Source organism: Rhinoderma darwinii, chromosome 1, assembly GCF_050947455.1.
Source record: "Rhinoderma darwinii isolate aRhiDar2 chromosome 1, aRhiDar2.hap1, whole genome shotgun sequence".
NCBI lineage: Eukaryota > Metazoa > Chordata > Amphibia > Anura > Rhinodermatidae > Rhinoderma > Rhinoderma darwinii.
Genome location: NC_134687.1, coordinates 326,254,594 through 326,279,000, shown reverse-complemented (window position 1 = coordinate 326,279,000; position 24,407 = coordinate 326,254,594). Strand labels below are relative to the sequence as shown.

Here is a 24,407-nt window from a genome sequence, read left to right as displayed (position 1 = left end):
GGAAAGTCTAACTACGATTCTGGATTACATGAATATTTAGATAATAAAATAAAACGTCTTTTTTTTTTCTTCTTCCGTTATACAAAATATTTTTTTTATTACCCATTTCTGGTTAATCCTTTCTTTGTGTAACAAGGACAAAAGATATAAATGGCAAGCGCTTACATTATAAATGTTGTTTAGAATAAATGATGGTATCATAGACGTCACGCACTTGTTTCTTTATGTTTGCATAGTTTTCTTGATATCAATTCTTGTATATTTGAGAGGATTTTTTTTCTATTGTTTATATTTAGACTGTGTTCGACTGGACCGTGTTTGATAACTGTGCCTCCAAAGCAGCATTCTGTTGTGGCTCCACATCCTTTGTAAGCTCTATTGTCTTCTCTCTGCTGCTATTCAATGAAACCAGTCAGCTTGGAGGAGGCTTTCTTTCTCACGAGAAGCTTCTAGTGAAAGTGGTATTATAGCCACTTGGCTACAAGGCGAGGAAGATAACAGAACCCACAATAGCCCTTCCTAGAACATCGCTGTATCTAATCTGCTGGGTTTATCTGTACATGGGAGCTGAATGAGTGATGGAAAGAACTGTCCTTTTTCCAAACTTCTTTGGCACATTAGTGATCCAGGGGAGTGGCTACTAAGCCCCAGCTGTCCATGGTTTTGCTGTCAGATCCCATTAGCACTCGCAGTTTGTTTGGGATAACAGACGCAGACCGTCACTGAGCACAAAGTCAGTAGTAAGTTACCAGAGACATGCAGAACCTCTTATGTTTGCTACCATTATTTTTATGTTTGGACCAGATACATGAAATTGGTGCAGCTGACTGTGGCCCTTGTATCAAGAATGTCTGTAGATCTGTCACCTGTGCAGCTCCTGAGCTCCTCACCAAAGATGATTGTGACTGCTGCGACCGTTGCCTCAGCGTAGAAGGAGAAGAATGTGGTGGACGAGATGAGACCAGAGCCCGTTGTGCTCCTGGTATGGTCTGTGTAAGCCGGTCAAGTTTAGGAAGTGGATCGTCCTCTTTTTCCGATGGAACAGGGTTCTGCTTGTGTGAAGAGGACGGCGCTGTATGTGGCTCTGATGGAAAGACCCATGCAAGTGTATGCGCCCTACGTCTGCACAGCTGGAAGACACAAAGCCAAGGCAAAGGTTCTGTCCACAAGGTCCATGATGGAGAGTGTACATTTGGTAAGTTTTTTTTTAATTTATTACTAGGATTGTCAAATCCAAGAATACTCACTACTTGTCCTAAGGCTGGATTTACACATGCAGTTCTTGTTGTTTTAGCCAATTCTTGGATACAAAAAAAAGATGAGCAGTATAAAATAAATACTTAGATTTGTATCAACTCATGTGTCTGGCTCTAGAAACTGCATCAAAAATTGCATATTATTCCAGCCTTACAAACACAAATAATTAAAGGGGTTATCTGAGAAAAATAAGGGTGTTAAATATGGCTTATTTACGAGAGCACACTACATGCGGAAACTTTGTAATATAGTATGTGAGTATGTGCTTTATTTTGGTCCCAAGTTCCCAACCACTAATCTGAGGGATCTCAGCTAAGGGAGCTGCAGTGTATGTTTATATGTAGTACGTTCAGAGTTCACCAATACCCACCTAATCCTTTTCAAATAGGACCAAAAGTCACTATGCTGAACTATCATATATTTTAAGTTTACTTTTAAGGTATATGCTGTGAGAAATATAGCAGCTCTATTTGATATTTGTTCCTATACAGCTAGTTTGACCTTTATGGTAGATTTTAGGATTTTAACATATTGTACTGGAGTGAGACTAAAGGTGGCATTACACGGCCTGACGTGGGCCTTGTAAACGAGCGTCGATCAACGAGACAGCTCATTAATCGGCACTCGTTTGCTCCTTTCACAAGGAGCTTTGTATGGGGACGAGCGCTCGTTACCATTTTTATCAGCACATTTCCCGGTTTACAGGGAGATGTGTTGTCGACAACGATAATAGTTTCGGCATTAAAAACGGCATAATAGTTTCGGCATTTAAAACGACGCAATCAGCCAATGAACAAGCCAATGAACGAGCAATCTGCTGATTGCTGCCCTGTTTACACAGGGCAATTATCGGGAATTCACAGAATGCTCGTTTGCCCGGTAATTGGCCGGTGTAAAAGGACCTTAAGGGACTCCTTGCCAGAGGACGCTGTCATGGTTAATTCTTTGTGTTTAACCCCTTAAGGATACGGACAATTTTGGCCTTGAGGACCGAACAATTTTTTTTATATTTCCCTCTTTGCATCCCGGCGCTTATAACTCTTTTTTTTATTTTGGCACAAACGTAGAAAAAAAAGCAGTCCCGCTGCTTTATTTTTTTTTACACCATACACCGATCATCATAAATAACATTATACATTCATTGTACGGGTTGTTACGGACGTGGCGATACCAAATATGAGTATATTATTTCATGTTTTGGGACTTATATTTTGAAATGTTTATTGTAAAAAATTTGTATTTCTGTGTATTTTTTTACAAAACTTTTTTTAAGTAATTAAACTTTTTTTTTAAATCCAATAAAGGGATTTTTCATTTAGATTTTTGAACATTAATGTACTGGCATATATCTATATGCCAGTACATTAGCCTGTGTACTGATTGTACACAGGCAATTGTTAGGGCATACCTAAGTATGCCCTAACAGGGAATATGTCAGACAACCCTGGGGTCCTTAAATGGACCCTGGGCTGCCTGCCCATACCAGATATAGCCATTGATCGCGTAACAGGCATTTCCTGTGACACGATCAAAGGGGAGACCCCCTTTCACTATAGCTTTGAATGCCGCGATCAGCTGTGATCGCCGCATTCAAGGGGTTAACGGCGGAGAGAAGACGTTTCTCTTCTCTCCGCCGATAGAGTGGGGCTGCGGCTGTGTATTATAGACGTTGCATCCGTTGCCCCGCTCATCATGGCGCTTGGACACTGGTTGTCACACAGGACGAGAATACTCGTCCTGATGCGCTAAGTACCCGCCGCTCAGGACGAGTATTCTTGTCCTGTGTCGGCAACCAGTTAAAAGCGGCCTGGATGTCTTTCTTGAGTATAATAATATTACAAGTTATGGGTACTAAATTACTGATCTGATATTCAAGAGGTCATTCAAGCATACATAGAAACATGGTTTGTTAGCTTTTTTTATGAAAAGAGGTATTCCTAACTTAAACATTAAGGCCTGATTTACACGAGTGTCTGCGTTTTGCTCACGCAAAAAACGTGGCGTTTTGCGTGCGCAAAATGCACTTAACAGCTGCGTGTGTCATCAGTGTATGATGCGCGGCTGCGTGATTTTCGCGCAGCTGCCATCATTATGACACTCCGTTTGGATGTTTGTAAACAGAAAAGCACGTGGTGTTTTTCTGTTTACATTCAGAGTTTGACAGCTGTTGCGCGAATCACGCAGTTCGCACGGAAGTGCTTCCGTGTGACCTGCGTGGTTTTCATTGACTTCAATGGGTGCGTGATGCGCGAAAAATGCTGAAATATAGAACATGTCGTGAGTTTTACGCAGCGCACTCACGCTGCGCAAAACTCATGGACTGTCTGCACTGCCCCATAGAGTAATATAGGTGCGTACCACACGCGTGAAAAGCACGTGCAAAATCACACCAAAATTGCTGTGATTTTACATCAATCGCTACAATAAATAGCAATTCAACCGCACTGTGTGAATATACCCTATTGCTTGATAATGCCAAGCTAGTATTCCTTAGGGCATGGCCGCCACTGCCCGCATCAATGCCCGCATCAATGCCGCACATAATCTGCGTTGCAGATTCTGTTGCGGCTTTGCCTAAATTGGGCAGGAAATTGATGCAAATTAGCCGTTGCGTCTTCGCAAGAGTACTTCCCTTCTCTCTATCAGTGCAGGATAGAGAGAAGGGACAGCCCTTTTCCTAGTAAAAGTCAAAGAAATTCATACTTACCCGGCCGTTGTCTTGGTGACGCATCCCTCTTTCGACATCCAGCCCGACTTCCCTGGATGACGCAGCAGTCCATGTGACCGCTGCAGCCTGTGATTGGCCTGTGAGTGGCTGCAGCCGTCACATGGACTGAAACGTCATCCCGGGAGGCCGGACTGGAGGAAGAAGCAGGGAGTTATCGGTAAGTAGGAACTTCTATTTTTTATAGAACTTCTACCCTGGACAGTGACTATCTCCTGACGTCGCCTAGCAACGCTCCCGTAATTACGTGTGCACACACGTAGTCACCCGTAATTACGGGAGCCCCATTGACTTCTATGGGCCTGCCCGTGCCGTAATAACGACCGTGATTACAGGCATTTTTACGTTAGTGTGCATGGGGCCTCAGTCTGGCTATAGACCTAGAAATACATAGGTCCAGCCAGAATGAAGAAATATCATGTTCTTAAAACCAAACCGCAACGCAACACACATAACATCTGCGGATTTCATTGCAGCATTTTAAATCTCCATTGAAGTCAATGGAGAAATTCCGCAATGAGTCCGCAAACAAGTCAGCTACACGTCCGCAACAGCCAGTGTATGCTGCGGACACCAAATTCTGCACTGCAGCCTATGGTCCGCAGCGGAGTTTTCTGCCACGTGTGCACGAACCTAACTAAAAAGCAGTGGAAAGCAATGGAGAAAATGTCCACTGCAGATTACCGCAGCGGACTGGCCGCAGTGGAATTCCAGAGTAATTCCGCCACATCTGGCCATGCGCTTAAATTCACATGATCATGTGGGTATTTCATGATTCTGATGTTGTGCTGTCTTTGGTGCTCCATGTTATCTTTGCACATGGCCTTATGATGGCTTCATACAAGCTCCAAGTTGTATGGTGCCTAATACAGTGTAGCATTTTATATGAAGGATTTTTTTTGCGGATTCGTACGGAAATAAATTGTGACATGCTTCATTGTATTCCGTATGTAAGGTATTTTTCCCTAAAAGAATTGTTACTAGGGGAGAATATTTCTATACGTACGTAACCAATTGGAGCCTGTATGACAGCCTATGGATATTGCATTGTCTGAAGGAACAAGACAACAGTGTTCTCAATAAAGGTAAAAGTGAAATAGTTAAAGAAAATCTGTCGTGGAGATGTACGCTGCAATAATCACGCAGCGGGCACCTGAATCGACAGCAAATACTGAGGACAATTTCTAGAACTTAGAGCTCTGGAGGTTTTTGCTCTCTGTATACAAATGACGAGACCACTGTAATGATGCCAGTGGTGGCAGGTATGAAGGCACCTTTACATTTGTGCCATTATTTGCATTACGGGAGCAAAAAAAAAGGCCAGCGGTTAAAGATCTGAACACTAGCCAATGTACAAGTGGTTATGGCTGTGCCTAAGCTATGCTCTTTTTCATGCAATTTATTTATGTCTGCATTTAATAGTTTGGGTTGTAAGTGATCACTAATTCTTATGATATTCAACAGGAGAAGTATAATATTTACAGTGACAGTGTCTAATCATTGGACCTAAACCAGTATGGAGAGATATGTTTGTACTAGATCCAAACACAATCATCATTTTATGGATTATTTCAGCTAAACTGTGTCACTCTGATGGAAGGAATGACATTTTACTGAATTGAGAGATTTGTCTGATTGCTGGGACCCCCACCGCCACTTTATTAAGGGTAAGAATATATTAGGCTGATATACTGCGTAAAAATACACCGCGTATCCAATCTAGAACCCGCAGCACATTCCATCGAAAAAAACGCACCACATTGTGGTGCAGTTTTTTGGGCAGAATTTCCATGAGACCACTGCAGGCTTTATTAGCTGCAGCAGTCACTTGGAATGAAACGTCTTCCCAGGAGGCCGGGCTGCGCTCAGAAGAGCCTGACGCATCGCCATGGCTACGGCCGGGGTAAATATAAACTTTATTCATTTCACATAAACAATAAAAAAAATTCAGTTTTGTTTATTTGCAATTTTTGCGTCAGAATCGCAGTGTTTCTGCCGCAAAAGTCGCAACACATAGCTCTTTGTTGCAGGTTGTACCTCCCATTTGAATTCAATGGGGGAAAACCCGCAGCAGAAAAGCAGCGATTCCACAGCATAAATTGACATAAAAAAAAAAATTGCACCACAGTTCAATTTATTAAAGTTTTTTTCAGCTATTTTTTCCGCTGTGAATGTATGATTTGTTATTTTGATTTTCCACAATGAAATTTGTATCGGAAAATCCTCAGTATTTACGCCTAGGGTATTCCTACCCTTAATGTCTATGGAACTGATGGAAATTGGCACTGTACTCAGTTGTTTCTGTCATTCACATAGACTTTGAATGGAGTTCCAGCACACATGCTTGATCGCTGTTCCATTCAATGTCATCCTCACTGTGGTTGAGCAGGGAGGAGGAACAGGGGGTTTGTGACCTCCGTTCCCGCGATCGATTTCGGTCCCAGCTGGCATCATGGTTTCTGTTTTTAAAGATATCAATGATCATTGTTACAGATCCTAGATGATTCTAACAGATCCCATTGACTAATAATAGGAACATGCAACAGTTCAAATTACGCAGGAGTCTTTGACAAGCAGACATAACATACAGATTGTGTAAGTATATATATTTAAGGCTCCCACTTAGGGTAAGCCAATCAGTACGTACAAAATTAATCCCTTCCCCTCAAGTATGATTATACATGAGGGATATAGATAATTTCAGTACTAGATGACCAGGTGTGCCCAAAATTCAAAACACGTAAAGCATTAATACAACTGAATAAAATGTATGCTAGATGGATCCATATGGGGTCAGGACAGGACCTGAGCCCAGAGTGTGCTAATGCGCATGTGCTGGCATCCCATTAAGGTTATTGTGCACACTCAGCATGCCGCGATTCATACAACGTACTGACACCGGGCAGAATCCGAACATTGTGTGTAACGCAGCACATTGACCATTGTGTCACAAATAAGGCTCTGATGCTGCTCGGCATCAGGACCTTGTATAGGCCACAGCATTCTTAGAGGACACAAAGCGGATCGCGAAGAGGAGCAGTGAATATAATTTATTTTATGTCAGATGGGGAAGCAATGATTGGCACACGGCCATCGGAAAGATGCAACATATTTTTTAAGAGGCGTGTGTTGCATCTTATTCCAGCAGGACAGTAAGCTAAGACTTGTGTATGAAACGCCAGTCTTAGTAAATCTGCCTCTGTCTTCTGATCTTTTTGTGGCATTTGTCTGCCCGGCAGACTTGTAAATAGAAGCATTCACAGTAGAGCTCTCACTAACTAGAATTGAACTCTTTTTTTTTTTGGTGGAGCATGCCCTCCGTAGGACATTTGCACACAGGCACACTTGTAGAAATTGGATCTGGTTTGTATTGAGCAGGATCAGCATTAAAGGGAACCTGTCACCAGCATGTCACCTATTGAAGTCTACTCACCCCTCGCTGGCCGCTGCTGTCAAAAGTTCATTGCCATTATCCACTCTCCTAAACTACTCCTCCGACTGTAAATAACGATCTGCAAACATTTTGGACCTCTTATAGTAATAATCTGGCAGTCTCGTTCATTCCTCTTCTTGTACGCGCCCACCGTCGATAACTGGCCCGACCTGAATGCCGAAATCTCGTCTGACATAGCGCGCACGCGGCCATCGTGTAAGGTCTGACAACCCTTCCTTGCTTCGACCTGGCCTCAAATCTAGTTACTGCGCTGCTATGGTGTCCCGCTGTACCCATGCACCAGAACAGGGCATTGATGCGCAAGCGCAGGATTTTTTGTGTGCTGAGGGGAGGCGAGGGGCTGTCACTCAAAAGTAAGGAGACGGCCTGTTAACTCGGAAAGACTTGAGGAATAAAGGTATGACTCTTTTCAAATGAAGATTTGACTCTTTTCAAACTAAGATTTGGCTCTTTTCTGCTCATTAGCATACAGCTCGGGAACACTAAAAAACTGAATACTGAAGCTACAGAGCCGACTAAGAAGACAATTATAGGTTATATAGAAATGTTTTTTCACCCACTACCACCAGGTATTGCTGGTTTAATAGGTGAAATGCTGGTGACCGGTTCCCTTTAACAGGCCTACAGAACAAAAGATTTTGATGTAGTGTCAGACTTATTACCGTCTGTCATTGTGCCACTCACAGTGTTTTGTTTTTCTGCACTGTAACTAAGAGCTGGTATAAAGTATAGTCTGATACCATCTTGCAATAAGCATCAGTTCTTAATTCCACTGAGAACAATGGAATACAATAGCAGCCGAATGCACAAAGAGCACAATACCGGGCTGCCATCACGGCTGATACAATAACCCTTCAATACAACTCCAGGAATGTATTTTAGACTACATCCTTTGTCAGTGCATTGGGACTGTATGTCTGGGATATAGTCGAATCTGTGGCATTGTTCTTATATACACGCATGGCTGTAATGCCCAGTAGTTTTTCTTGCCTTAGGCCATGTTCACACGGCATATCATCAGGCTGAAAAATACGAGGTTAATTTCAAGAGAAAACAGCCTCTGAAATATAGGCGTGTTTAGAGACTATGATTAAAGCATTTTTGATTTTTACAAGCGTATTTTGAGGTGTATTTTCATACCATTTTTTTGAAATGTCAATAAAAAAAACAGCTCATAAAAAGTGACATTTTTATAAAGCATATTTTTACGAGGCATTTTTTAATCAAGCAGCTTTAAAAAAAGCCTCCATATAGGAAGCTGTTTGCTGCCTTATTTTAAGTGTATTTCTGAGCGTAAAACAAGCATCTAATGCTCCGAAGTTTGCCTAAAAATATGCTGTGTTAACATGGCCTAAGTGTTGTAGGTTAAAGTTCTCTAGATCACAAGAAGACCAAATCACATGGGATAGCCATAGTACCATTCATTTTGCTAGTTATCCTTTACACCAGTGTCTTAAATTACGTAAGTAAGGTTGGGTCCACATTTGCGTTTAGTTTTCTGATGTTCTGCTCCGTCAAAAAACGGAGGCACTGGATCCATCGCATGGCAAATACCAATGGCACCCAACAGAAGCCATTGACTTTAATTCACTCAATAGCACTGCATTCTGCGTTTTTGATTTCCGGCACTTTTGACCGTATCTGCGACTGAGGCTCCTAACCGAGCCTCCAACGCAGATGTGAACATACTCTAAAACACTTTAAATAGAGGACTTTCATCCGTATTCAGTATTAGGACCGCAGTCAGAGACAAAGAACTGCTTATGTATGCTAATTTAATGAGTGTACTAATTTTGTAAGCACCCTTTGGGAGATGTGGTCAAAACACAGTGAACATGGGGTTATGAAACATGCCATCTGCCTACTTATTAATGCCTGCAGAAGCAATGACCTTCTCCCCTGGCACTCCCATTTGATTTATGGTTTATAAATGACTCCAAATCCCAAGAGATAAGACTAAATACTGCATTTTTTTCCAAGTCTGTTGCTGAACATGAATTTGAGTGCTTCATTTTTATGGTATTTTTAAAACTGGTTAAAAACTGTTGGAAGAGCAAAGTGATGCATGCCAGGTAAATCAATGTGCCAGAGTGGCATTTCTAATGTTTTTTTTAGGCTAAAATATTACATTTTTGAGTAATTAAAATAGTTTATATAGTTGTCATCACTCACATTAGTCTCTGTTTTCAGTGGTCATTTTCATAGGAAGCCAATAAACTATAAGAATGTTTTGGAAGTGTGAGAGGAAACCCAGAAGAACACTGGGATAACATACAAACAGAGGCATAACTTGAAGCTCCTGGGTCACAATGCAAAATCTCAAAATGAAAAAAGGTTTGGACCCTTGGTAGTTAGCAGGTCTAATATAACAATTAAACAACAAGATGCCAAAGGCAAAAATGACCCTATTTCCCAACTACCATTAAATTGTATTTAGAATCTTTAATGTGCTATTACAGCAAACAGACATACAGACAAAACCAACATAAAGGGTAAAATTATCAATGCATGGATGGGGTCAATAGCCGTTCGTGGTTATAGCAATGTGCATATGTGTATGCCGTTTGGATAGTCCCTGTTGGTAACAGTGTGCCGATTGTATAAACAATAAATGTAGCAGTGACACGTGTGTCTATCGTCCGTGTCTACAGACAGACTGATACAGCAAGCACCGACACCGACAGCGGATTTCTAGGCAGTAAGATAGTTAAATTGCTAAATTGCCCTAATGCCAGCATGTATTAAAATAGAACAGAGAGCCCCCCCGACATGTTTCGCTACTAAGTAGCGTCCTCAGGGGTTCATGGGGCTAACAATGCAAAATCTGTAACATAGCCCCTCACCTACCATGTGGCATTAATAATACTGTTGTTCTTATGGGGGTACTTCTCTATCCCCATAGATAATCCCCCGTAGAAATCTCCATGCAGATGTTGTCCCTGCTCAAACACATGACCCCAGTGATGCAAGACAATAAGGCTAACCACTGAGCCACTACTCTGCTTTATGTATGATCTCCTAACCGTTGTATGTTGGCGGATCCTGTAATAATCTGTAGACCGTTTTGGAATGTGTATCACCAGCTTTGCATAACCTTTAAAGAGGACCTGTCACCTTTCCTGTCATGTTGTTTTAGTAAATACTTTTATTCCCCATAAATAACCAAGTCTACAGCAACTTTACTTAGAACTTCGTGTTATGCCGTTCCTCCGTTATTTCTCCTGTAAATTTATGAATAAATTGACTATTGGGTGTTACCAGTTGGGGGTGTGTCCCTACACAGTCTAAAGCTGTCCAATCAGCGCTCACAGTCTCAGATTGTGTAGGTACAGACCACTTTGACAACACCTAGTTGTCAATTTATTCAAAAATTTCTACAAAGAATAAGAGGACCCGTACAATGCAAAATTCTAATAAAAGAAGCTCCAGAATTTAGATTTTGAGGAATAAGTAGAGGAGAGCTGACAGGTCCTCTTTAATTTACTAGTCGATTTAAATGAGAAGTTTCAATCTTACATGGTACTAGCTATTTTTTTTAAGAATTGTAAATATTCCTTAAGCTGGCAAAGATTCTCGTTTAGGAGAACCGTGTAGGAGTTATAAATGATATCTTCATTCACCACACAAAAAAGAAAGCCCATATACAGTGAAGTGAAAATCTATTTGCCCCTCACCTGATTTCTTCTATTTTTGCTAATGTGTCACGTTTAAAAGTTTCATATCATCTAACTAATCTTAATATAAGATAAAGACAACACAAGTAAATAAAAAAATGCAGATTTTAAATGTTTATTTCATTTATTGAGGATAAAGATTTATTTAAAACCTGTATCACCGATGTAGAAAAGTAGTTGCCCCTCTAAACCTAATAACCGGTTGTGCCACCCTTGACAGTAACAATCAAACGTTTGCGATAATGTACGATGAATCTTTTACATTACTGCGGAGGAATTTTGTCCCACTCTTTTTGCAATCGTGTTTTAATTTGGCTACATTGGAGGGTTTTCGAGCATGAAATGCCCATTTAACTACTTGGCACTGCAGCCATTTTTTTGTTTTTCTTTTTTGTTTTTTCCTCCCCGCCATCCAAAAACGATAGTTTTTATGTTTCTATCAACTTAGCCGTATGAGGGCTTATTTTTTGTAGGCCTATTTGTTGGTTTTGATCTCACCATTTCAAGGATAATATAATATACTGGGAAACTAAAAAAAAAATATTTTTATGCTTCGGATCATTGTCCTGCTTGATAACCCAACGGTGCCTGAGCTTTAGGACACAAACTGATGGGTGGGCATTCTCCTTCAGAATTTTCTGATAAAAAACAGAATTCATAGTTACATCAATTATGACAAGTCGTCCAGATCCTGCAGAAGTAAAGCAGCCCCAGACCATCACACTACCATCACCATGTTTGACTGTTGGTATGATATTCTTCTGTTTAGTTTTATCTATATTTTCTAAAAGTTCAGTTTTTGACTACTATTATCACAAAAGTCTAGGGAGACAGTTTCTCCATTCATTCCTATAAGACTCACATCGAGGCTGTAATAGTAGTGAATGGAGAAACGGACTTCCTGTCCACACGAGATGTTGTGGCACTTGGAGAGTCCTATTGCTGGTCACATGACACAGCTGAGGACAAGAAGGGAGTGGATAACTCACAAATACAGCGACCAGTAAGGCTGGGTTCACACGAGCATGTTACTTCCGTAATGGATGGAACGTATTTCGGCCGCAAGTCCTGAACCGAGCACACTGCAGGGAGCCGGGCTCCTAGCATCATAGTTATGTACGACGCTAGGAGTCCCTGCCTCTCCGTGGAACTACTGTCCCGTACTGAAAACATGATTACAGTACGGGACAGTTGTCCGGCAGCGAGGCAGGGACTCCTAGCGTCGTATATAACTATGATTCTAGGTAGAGGTAGGTTCGGAATGCACAAGATCAGGGAAGGTGCACGAATAGGGTCCCAACCCAATCGTATAATGGAAGAAGTATTCGGCACACTGAGACGTCAATATCAAATTTCTTGAAATTTTTATTATGATAGATGCCAAGGGTTTGGTGCAACGTTTCGGTCAAAGGACCTTCGTCAGGCACTATAGATGTACAGAACATATATATTATATTATACATTGGTATTATTAGCATCATATCCATATATGAAAAAAAGAAATTAAAGTAGAATGAAATGAAAATAAGACATAAATAAGGACAAATTAAATCTTACAAAAATCAAAGCAAAATTGTGGTATAAAGAACCACAAAAATAATAATCATCAACCAGGAACTGTGAGTGGACGACATTCTCATCCCAGGCACAATGGTGTAGTCAGGTATGTAATCACTTGATAGGTACCTCATAGCAACAGAGTGATCGGTTCACAGTTTAAACTCAGATGGACAAATCTAACCATCTGTCATTAAGGAGAAAAATGAGAAAAAACCAAGAAAAACAGACCACATTTTATCCCTCATATTAGATAAACTCATTTGTTTCCAAACATCAGATAAACAACATTAGCGTATAGTTCAAACATTCACATATATCAACATATATCAACATATATCAACTACCTATCACCCACACTGTCGAATGATGGTTCAATGCAGTCTGGCATGATATCAAAGCATAGTCCTAGTGTAGTGTAGCATTGTGGTGCACATACCTGGTTACCCTGGTTGCTGGAGTGTCCAGAAGGATGGCGCTGCTTGTAATGGCGGATTTCCGCTCGTTTTGGCGCTAAATAACAGGAGATACACTCCTGGTTTAAATATCCCTGCTTAGGGGCGGGCTGTGGGCGTGTATGGCGCGCGTCATGCAGTGCTGTCATGCTCTGGGCATTCTACTTTAATTAATTTTTTTCATATATGGATATGATGCTAATAATACCAATGTATAATAATATATATGTTCTGTACATCTATAGTGCCTGACGAAGGTCCTTTGACCGAAACGTTGCACCAAACCCTTGGCATCTATGATTCTAGGAGCCGACTCCCTGCACTGTGTTCGGTCCGGGACTTGCGGCTGAAATACGTTCCGCCTTAGAAGTTTACCTTCACCGCAATTTACATAATGTGCCCCTCTAATGGGCCAGAGAATAAAACATTTTGTGGGAGTGCTCCTTTAATGAGTTGACATAATAATCATGCCACTGCCATCCTAAGGATACTTTCCCCAAAAAATTTTATCATTGATTTTTAAACAGGTTTTTTTTCTTTACCTATAAGTGATTGTTAGCAGCTTGTTCTACAGTATATATTTATGTTCATTAGCAAACATCACATCATAGCATTACTTATAAATTGGATGAGTGTCTTGTGATTTATTCTGCAGTGCATGGTAAGGTTTACAGTATGTTCAGATCTGATATGGGTTGTTTCTGGCACTCTGGCTGACACTTTTAATGGGGGCACACTGGCTGGAACTATTCATGGAGGTACCCTGGATAGCACTATTTTTGATGGGCTGTCACTGTTATGGGAGAACTCTGACTACAGTTTACAATCATAGAAACCTGGTCAGTATTTGAGGACAGGGCTTAGTTATAAAAAATTCTTACATTTATAACATTTCTTAAAACTTGTCGTCTCTGACATGCATAACCTGAGGCCCCTTTTGTGAAATCCACTGGAGCTGTCATCTTGAAACAAACTGGCCCCACGTATCTTCAGAGTATGTGCACACACACTAATTACGTCCGTAATTGACGGACGTATTTCGGCCGCAAGTACCGGACCGAACACAGTGCAGGGAGCCGGGCTCCTAGCATCATACTTATGTACGATGCTAGGAGTCCCTGCCTCTCTGCAGGACAACTGTCCCGTACTGTAATCATGTTTTCAGTACGGGACAGTAGTTCCACGGAGAGGCAGGGACTCCTAGCATCGTACATAAGTATGAAGCTAGGAGCCCGGCTCCCTGCAGTGTGTTCGGTCTGGTACTTGTGGCCGAAATACGTCCGTCAATTACGGACGTAATTAGTGTGTGTGCACATACCCTCACAGTGGCACATAGGGAAGGCTTTTCTAGGGCCTATACACAAATTAAAGTGTTGATGGCATCTCATGTTAATTGTATAATAAATGTTAACATATCTGTGTAAGGAGGACTAGTTTATGGCAATATTCTACTTGTCCTGTAGATGTTTGTGTGGTCCTCTTGTGATGTCACAATCCAAGCAATGAACAGCTTACATAAACATATTGGACACACACATTAAATAGATTCTAAACTATGGTGCACATCTGGCTGTAGAACAGGATGCAGAAACAGCTTGTACTCTTTATTTAGATAATATGTTTAAGGGGTTTTTTATGAAAAAAAAACCTTGGAAATCTATCTCTTGTGTATATATTAATATGGCCATATGGAGGCCCAATATCTATCACGAGTGGATATTAGTCGACCTGTAAAGCTTTCCACTCCTTTGTGGAGTATAAGGTGATCTAGTCACACTGCCATTTCTCTGTGTTATTCAGCTCTGTCAATTTTACAGAAAAACATAGAGAAACGTTTTCATTAATGTTCCCATTGATTTTAATGGGATTTCTCTCATGGCCAATGTCATCAGTTGATTTCAGTTAGCCTCCATACTTTTAGGCAGGGGCAAACACACCGCCTGTGCAGCCGGTTTAGCTGCACAGGGGCCACCGAGGAGAGGAGGCACAGCCTGACAGCAGGACATCTATAGATGGGAGGGTCAGATGTCGTTTTATTTTGGTTTCAGCCACGACAATAATAGGCGCTACTTAGCAAGACATGAGGTGGATGTTCGTATGACAAAGGGGTGGAGTACAAGGCTGTGGCTTAGCGGTGGAGAGGTGTCTCAGGCGTCTTTTTCCTGCCAGGATTCTGCTTCCCAAGGTTTAAGGGCTCATTCAGATGAGAGTATAAGTAGTCTGTGTGGCGGCCGTTAAAACAATGGCCGTCACACGGACTCATGTACTTTAATGGGGCCGTTCACAAGACCGTTGTTTCAACGGAGCGTGTGAAGGGTCCGTGAAAAAATAGGACCCTTAACGCATCCATCCATAGACTCTAGTCTATGGGGAATGCGTGATAACACGTCCCGCACCACCTCTGTTCGCCTGAATGTAGCCTTATTGTCTACAAAAGAAAGCAGGTAATATAGCAATGTGACTTTTGTGTATTAGTAGCGTTCATGTGCAGCAATGTGTCTAGTGTGTTAGTGGTGGAGAGGAAATGAATATTATACATTTCCTTCTATGTACAGTTTTACTTCACCTTGTGGTTTTAAAGGGAATCTTTCACCAGTATAAACTTCTTTAACACAGTTTATCTATTAGGGTATGTTCACACGGCTTATATACGGACGTAATTCGGGCGTTTTCCGCCTCGATTTACGTCCGAAAATGCGGCTCGATAGCGTCGGCAAACATCTGCCCATTCATTTGAATGGGTCTTACAATGTTCTGTTCCGACGGTCATTTTTTTTACCCCCCGCTGTCAAAAGGCGTAAATAGACGCCTGTCACTTCTTCAGACGTTAAATGGAGCCGTTTTCCATTGACTCCATGGAAAAACAGCTCCATTTACGTCCGTAACATGCCATGACGGCTGAAATTACGGAGCTGTTTTCTCCTGAAAACAGCCCCGTAATTTCAGCCGTAACGGACGCTGCGTGTGAACATACCTTAAGGGTTGTACAGTTACTTACTCGTGCGGGTAGGGGTTAATGAGCAAGCAATTTTTAACGTTTTTTCTTCATCGCATTCAAAGAGCTATAAAGTTTTTTTATTTTTCCGTCTACATAGCTGTATAAGGACTTGTTTTTTGCAGGACAAATTGTATTTTTTAATAGCACCATTTTGGGGTACATATAATTTATTGATTAACTTTCTTGGTGGGGGAATAGGAAAAAAACCTGAAATTTAGACACTTTTTTTGTGTCTTAAATTTACACTGTTTACGTTCTGGTATAAATAACATAATAACTGTATTCAGCAGGTCGTTCCGATTGCGGCGATAACAAATTTATCTAATTTTTATGTTTTACTACTTTTACACAGTAAAAGCATTTTTTTTCTAAATTATTTGTTTTTGTGTCGCCATATTTTAAGAGCCATAACTTTTTTATTTTTCCGCTGATATAGCTGTTAGGCCTCATTTACACGAGCGTGTGCGTTTTGCGCACGCAAAAAAACGCTGCGTTTTGCGTGCGCAAAAGGCAATTGACAGCTCCGTGTGTCATCCGTGTATGATGCGCGGCTGCGTGATTTTCGCGCAGCCGCCATCATAGAGATGAGGTAGTCGACGCCCGTCACTGTCCAAGGTGCTGAAAGAGCTAACTGATCGGCAGTAACTCTTTCAGCACCCTCGACAGTGAATGCCGATCACAATCTACATCAACCTGTGAATAAAAAAAGACGTTCACACTTACCATGAACTGCCTGCTTCCTCCAGTCCGGTCTCCCGGCCGTTGCCTTGGTGACGCGTCCCTCTCTTGTCATCCGGCCCCACCTCCCAGGATGACGCGGCAGGCCATGAGACCGCTGCAGCCTGTGATTGGCTGCAGCCTGTGCTTGGCCTGTGATTGGCTGCAGCTGTCACTTGGCCTGAATTGTCATCCCGGGAGGTCGGACTGGAGGAAGAAGCCGGGAGTTATCGGTAAGTCAGAACTTCTTTTTTTTTTTACACGTATATGTATATTGTGATCGAAAGTCACTGTCCATGGTGCTGAAACAGTGTAAGTCTTTCAGCACCGTGGGCAGTGACTGTCTCCTGACGTCGCGTACCCGAACATTTTTTGCCGGGTTCGGTTAAAACGAGTTCGGCCGAACCCGGTGAAGTTCGGTGCGCTCATCTCTAATTTGACACTCCGTTTGGATGTTTGTAACCAGAAAAGCACGTGGTGCTTTTCTGTTTACATTCATCCTTTTGACAGCTCTTGCGTGATTTTCGCGCATGCAACGCAGGACCGTCAGTGTGGCATGCGTTGTTTTCACGCACCCATTGAAGTCAATGGGTGCGTGTTGCGTGAAAAACGCAAGAATATAGAACATGTCGTGAGTTTTACGCAACGCACTCACGCTGCGCAAAATTCACGCATCGTCTAAACAGCCCCATAGACTATTATAGGTGCGTACGACACGCGTGAAAAGCACGCGCGTCGCACGCGCGTATAATACGCTCGTGTAAATGAGGCCTTAGTGGGCTTTTTTTTTGTGGGATGACTTGATCACTTTTTATCAAATTTGTTTGAAGGCAGGATTGCTTTTTATTCTGGCATTGTTTTTTTATTTTATTTTTTACAGCGTTCACTGTACGGGTTAAATAATGCAATAGTTTTATAGTTGGGGTTGTTACGGATGCGGCGATACTAAATATGTGTAACTTTTTACTTTTTTTCATAATAAAGTATTTTGTAAGGGGAAAAAGTGTTTTTTTATTGTTTTTTTACTTGGGACTTTTATTTTTTTATTCCAAACTTTATTAAACTTTTTTAAACTTTTTTTTTTAGTCGTACCAGGAAACTTAACTATGCGATCTTTTGATTTATTATGCCCCATGGCATAGCCTAAGGCTGGGTTCACACGAGCATGTTACGTCCGTAAAGGACGGAACGTATTTCGGCCGCAAGTCCCGGACCGAACACACTGCAGGGAGCCGGGCTCCTAGCATCATAGTTATGTACGACGCTAGGAGTCCCTGCCTTGCTGCAGGACAACTGTCCCGTACTGTAATCATGTTTTCAGTACGGGACAGTAGTTCCACGGAGAGGCAGGGACTCCTAGCATCGTACATAACTATGATGCTAGGAGCCCGGCTCCCTGCAGTGTGTTCGGTCCGGGACTTGCGGTCGAAATACGTTCCGTCCTTTACGGACGTAACATGCTCGTGTGAACCCAGCCTTACAGGCATTTACTAAAGGCAGACCAGGGGGCCTTTGTTAGGCTCCCAACTGCCATAAAAACCTTCAGCATCCCGCGATTACATCGTGGGGTGTCAATGGGGTGAGAGAGGGATCCCCTCCCTCTGAAACCACTCAGATGCGGCAATCGCTATTGACTGCCTCACCTGAGCGGTTAAACATGATCGGAGACCCCTGCTAGAGGTCTCCGATCTATGCACTGAAGCCCGAGGCTGTTAGCAACAACCTTTAGGAGCACCACGCCCAATGCAAAACAACTTCTTCTTAAGTGCCAACGTGAAAAGGCGGCTCTTCAAAGGAGCTACCCCGAACAGTCCATGTAAAAAGACTATTTGCTTGTCGTTAACGGCGTGCTGTAGTTTTAGTACACAAAAGCTGGGATATCTTTGGGGTGTTGTTTTCTTAAGGACAATAGAGAAAAACATGGTACCTCACTTGTGCTGTCTAGAAAAAATATTTTAAGAACATTTGCAAGGACCGTATATGTAAAAAAAAAAAAAGCCCACACATACAGCACACTAACAAGAAGAACCATAAATAAAACATAATTTTTTTTTCCTTTTGTTTTTGATTAGTTTTTTTTTATTTGGTGTGATAACTGTGCAGTCAATAACTGTAACCGAGGCCTGAAAAAATGCAATATAGTTTAAAAAATTAGAAAAAGACTTTCATAAAAATTAATATTAGCTCGCTTATTATGAAATCCTTATGTCATGTCGCCATGTTAAAGACGTTAAAATAGCTCATTTCTGAAGACCGTCTTAATCCTGTTCTTCAACAGGACAGAAAAAAGGAGCCTGCATCATTTGTGTGCCCTGTTGCATCTGTAAATTTGACCAACAAAAAAAAAAAGTTACTTTCAACTGGATGCGAAAACGTGGTGTGAACCTAGTCTAAAAGAAGCCAAGCTAGCTGTCGCTCCTTCGCCATGCTATACAGTATATTGTGGTCACTGAACATGATGGAGGGGATGGGGATTGTGCCTACCAAAATGTTACTAAATAAACTATTTAGTAATGCGGAATTTGCTTGCCTAGGGATTTTGTGAGTCCAAGGTAGAGATTAAAAGAGCATGTATGATTAATGTGCCATAAGAAATCCAACAAAGATCATTTCAGTATAAAAATAATTGAAAACTGGAAAGCTAAATGCACTATTGAAGTATTTAATTTGTGGAGTTTGCATATATATTTGGCAGGTTCATTCCGATCTGCCCGCCTGACAGGTTGTATGATTCGATTAACCTCTGCACACAGGGAATGAGGCCTCTTGTAATATTCTTCTCTGAGGGCTTCACTGCTACTGATCCTGTCTGTTAATAGACAAAGCTAGTGCCTTCATATTGCATTCCTCCCCTTGAATATTTATTCCCGGCCATCCGCGAGGGTTTTCATAGTCATTTTATTCCTAAAGCTAGCACAGATCAGGAGGGATTAAGAAAAGCTTTGGTCTGGTCTGTGTCCTGTGCTTCATTGAGGTCTATTATTCAAAGGCTGATCCACTGTTGAATAGCAAGTGTCTGGGTCTTTGAAGTGCATTTCAACCTGACAGTGCCGAGCACAACACTTTGCAAATACACTGGTTACAATTTGCACCTGGGTCTTGTTTTGTTTGTCCTTTTATTCTTTTGGATTTTGTCTTTCTTTTTCTATCAAACAATGACCATAAACAATTTGGAAATTTGACAAATATGTAAAATACTTATAAATAACCATTCACTGTAATGATTGCTTAGGCCTCATTTACATCTGCGTTGGAGACTCCGTTAGGGGCCTCCGTCGCAGATCTGCCTGAGATTACCGGAGAAATCATGGATACGGCGACGGAAAGCCAACGGAACCCAGTAAAGTCAATGGGTTCCGTCGGTTGCCGGCGGTGTCCATTGTGCAACGGAACAGTTGCTTCCGTTATTCCCTTGTTCTGCTCCTCTGACAGAGCAGAACAGCGGAACACACTGCCGCAGGTGTGAACAATGCCTTTACACGAGCGTGTGCGTTTTGCGCACGCAAAAAATGCGGCGTTTTGCGTGCGCAAAAGGTACTTAACAGCTCCGTGTGTCAGCCACGTATGATGCGCGGCTGTGTGATTTTCGCGCAGCCACCATCATTATGACACTCTGTATGATTGTAAACAGAAAAGCACGTGGTGCTTTTCTGTTTTCATTCATACTTTTTACTGCTGTTGCGCGAATCACGCGCGTCCCACGGAAGTGCTTCCGTGTGCTGCGCGTGATTTTCACGCACCCATTGACTTCAATGGGTGCGTGATGCGCGAACAACGCACAAATATAGGACATGTTGTGAGTTTTACGCAGCGGACTCACGCTGTGTGAAAATCACGGACTGAACGGCCCCATTGACTAACATAGGTCCTTGCAAGGCGCGTGAAAATCACGTGCGTTGCATGGATGTATATCACGTTCGTCTGAATAAGGCCTCATACAGTAAAATTATTTTACTCCAGCATCCCAAAGTTGATGTTTTGTAATCATTGGTGAAGATTTCCATCAGAAGCAATAAATAATTTTTTTAATTCAAGCAAATATAATGTACATCTAAGGCCACCTTAGGCTATGTTCACACAGAGTTTTTGGATGAGTTTTTTGACGCGGAAACAGGGCCGCAAAAGTCGTCAAAAACGGGCCAAAAATGCCTCCCATTGATTTCAATGGGAGGAGGAGGCCTCTTTTTCCCGTGAGCGGTAAAACCGCCTCGCGGGAGAAAGAAGGGACATGCCCTATCTTCGGGCGTTTACGCCTCTGACCTCCCATTGACTTCAATGGGAGGCAGAGAAAGCGTATTTCGTGGCGTTTTATGCCCGCAGCGCCAAATGGCCGCGGATGAAAAACGCCACTAAAATCGGCGTGCAGGGAGAGGAAAATCTGCCTCAAACTTCCAAACGGAATTTTGAGACAGAAATTCTGCCTGCAAAATAGTCCGTGTGAGCATAGCCCTAGGGCTGATTCAAACGTGCGTGGCGTTTTTGCGCACACGCAAAACACGCAGCGTTTTGCCTGCGCAAAAGCCACTTACCTGCTGATGCGCGGCTGCGTGCTTTTCGCGCAGCCGCCATCATTATGACACGCCATTCGGATGTTTGTAAACAGAAAAGCACGTGGTGCTTTTCTGTTTACATTCATCCTTTTGACAGCTGGTGCGCGAAACAGGCAGTTCGCACGGAAGTGCTTCCGTGCGACCTGCGTGGTTTTCACGCACCCATTGACTTCAATGTGTGCGTGATGAGCAAAATTCGCGGAGATATTGACTGTCGCGCTTTTTGCGCAGCGGACAAACGCTGCGCAAAAAGCACGGACTGTCTGTACTGCCCCATAGACTCGTATTGGTCTGTGCGTGGCGCGTGAAAACCAGGCGGCCCGCACGGACGCAATACACGTTCGTGTGAATCCAGCCTTAATGCGTTTTTTGAGGAGTTTTTCATAGTGTTGAATAGAAAATCACATGCACTTCTTTTTATGGAGCATCTTTTTACGTTCCGGTTTTTAAAACAGCGGTGTAAAAAGACGCCCCGTATGAACTAAATGCTGTTTTTCCCATTGATTTCAATGGGCAGATGTTTGTAGGCGTTCAGCTATCATTTTTTAAGGCGTTTTTCGAGGCATAAATGCCTCATAACAAGTTGATTTGATCAAAATTGGATCAGTTGGAGCTACCTTTGAATTAGATGTTGAGAGAGCTATACAAATATGTCATGATGTAATTTCTCAGTGTAGAAATCACTGTCATTTTCACCGGGCAAAACAGTATCAAGATAATTAAAACATAATTTTAGTTCCATAAATATTTTTTAAAAACCTCTAGGAGGAACTGTCACGGCTGTGGGGAATGTGGACCCACTGGGCCACTCCACCGTAACACAATAACAGCTGCCCAAACCAATGTCAATGACAGTCACTAGGGCGAGAATACCCGGATAGTTGGCTTGTGCTGGTTCATCGGAAGCTGGCTTGTGCTGGATAATTGGAAGCTGGCTTGTGCCGGATTATCGGAAGCTAGTTTGTGCCAAATTATCGGAAGTTGGTTTGTGCCAGATTATTGGAAACTGGCTTTTGTCGGATTCTCGGAAGCTGGCTTGTGCTGGATTATCGGAAGCTGGCTTGTGCTGGACAATCGGACTTGTCTCGGATACAGGACACGGAAACTGTAGTCGTCATGGACACTGGATTTGGACCGAACACGGATACTTCAGTTGTCACGGAGACTGGACTTGGCACGGACATGGATACTGAAGTCGACATGGACACTGGACTTGGCACGGACACCAGTCACGGATACAGGATACTGCTATGGAACCTTTGCAGACTAAGGGTATGTTCACACGGCTCGAAAAATGGCAGAAAAATTGGAAGGAGAACGCCTCCAAACATCTGCCCATTGATTTCAATTGGAAAACGGCGTTCTGTCCAGAAGGGCCGCTTTTTCTATGCCGCGTACAAAAAACGGCCACGAAAAAGAAGTGCATGTCACTTCTTGGGACGTTTTTGAAGCTGTTTTTCATTGACTCGATAGAAAAACTGCTCCAAAAACGGGCGTAAAAAAACGCAGCGAAAATCACGAGTCGCTTAAAAAACGTCTGAAAATTAGCTCCGTATTTTCAGACTCTTTTTGTTTTGTGTGTGCACATACCCTAACACAGGGTTAGACACAACATTGCTCAGGCAATGAAGAAGTGGGCACAGTGATTTTTAAAGTCCCGGGTGTCCTGGGATTGGTTTGGGGTGGAATTCCTGGTGCATGCGCTGGCCCTTTAAGACTGCGCTTCAGCTGGAGGAGAGAGCAGTGCGCGCCGGCGTCTTTGGGGAAGGAGTTTCAGAGTCCTGTGGTCGCGGCTGCCGATAAGTGGGGGATGCCGGCGGTCAGCGACTGCAGGCTTTACAGGTACTAATACAAACCCTTTTAAATGTCCACAAATGAACTACTACATTTGGTCCATAAGGTCCCATTCATATGTAGCAAATTTTTTTTCCACTGGCATCAGTTCACTGGTACTACGTTCTATTTCTCTCCCTTATTAAAAGCCAAGTCAGGGGTACTGCCCTTTAATCTCTCACTGTCAAGAATTTTTAAGGAGGTTAAAGGTGTATTCCCAACTTAAAAGTGATGGGAACAGCAACATAGCTCCATTAAAAGGGGTTTTCTCTAGAATATAAATATATATACATTTAAGAATTTGTTTTCATTCTTAGCTGTTTGTACCTATTTTTTGCTACATGAATTCATTGTCTTATAAAAAACAGAAGTACTTGTCTAAAAAGCTTGTTCATGAGTCTGATAGCGTCATACAGAACAATGCTCAATGGCTAACAGTTGAGGGTACCCACAAGTCCAGTCCACAGTCCCCGTTCTCTGCTAGCAATGTCATTATCACATCTAGAATGTAATTTCTATTAAAAGATACAGCATGCTGCTGATCTTAATTTCAGGAACATAGTCATGCCAAATAAATTTAGACATTAAACTGAGAGGCATTGGGCACGGGGCAAAGCTATTGAATATCACTGTCTCAGCTACAGGTCATATAAATTCAGTCACAGGTTTATTTTAGCCAAATTAATAAGAATAATAACATAATGCATTGGTTTCACCCAATCTATGTACGCAACACAGACAACTAATTTCTATTGGCTACTCTAAGATTTGATCTTCAACACATCATTTTCAGATACCACAGCATTGCTGTGAATTTTTCTTCCGAAACCTAAATGTTTCTGTTTTCCAATCTAAACCCCCAAAAAAATCTGTCTGACTGGGAGATAAGTAGAGAGGGTTCTCATCTGCCTGCCCTTAACCCAACGTATGTTGGGGCAGGCTTATCAGAACCCTCTTTCCATAGCATTGTTACCTATTGTTTGTTTAAGGAATGCAATATAGCTGAATGTGTGACTGTATTTGTTTTTATTTAACTATGGATTCCTATATATTAACTATATTTAAAATGTAACTATGTATCAACTCCAACTTTTTGTAGGGTTATTCAGTCACCTGGGAGTAAACAGTAGAGTTACAATAGAGAAGTAGAATAATTTCTCACCCTACCCAAGACTTTTGTTACATAA

The 24,407-nt window shown here is 42.1% G+C and overlaps 1 protein-coding gene across 1 annotated transcript in view; it reads left to right on the top strand.

Moving 5' to 3' along the window:
• Positions 1-452: 452 nt before the first annotated feature.
• The window catches only part of IGFBPL1 (insulin like growth factor binding protein like 1), a 76,609-nt gene continuing 52,654 nt past the window's right edge, over positions 453-24,407 (top strand). Inside the window, exon 1 of the mRNA XM_075851556.1 lies at positions 453-1,195. Coding sequence (XP_075707671.1) covers positions 757-1,195 — 439 coding nt within the window. The 5' untranslated portion in view covers positions 453-756. The remainder of the gene's footprint in view (positions 1,196-24,407) is intronic.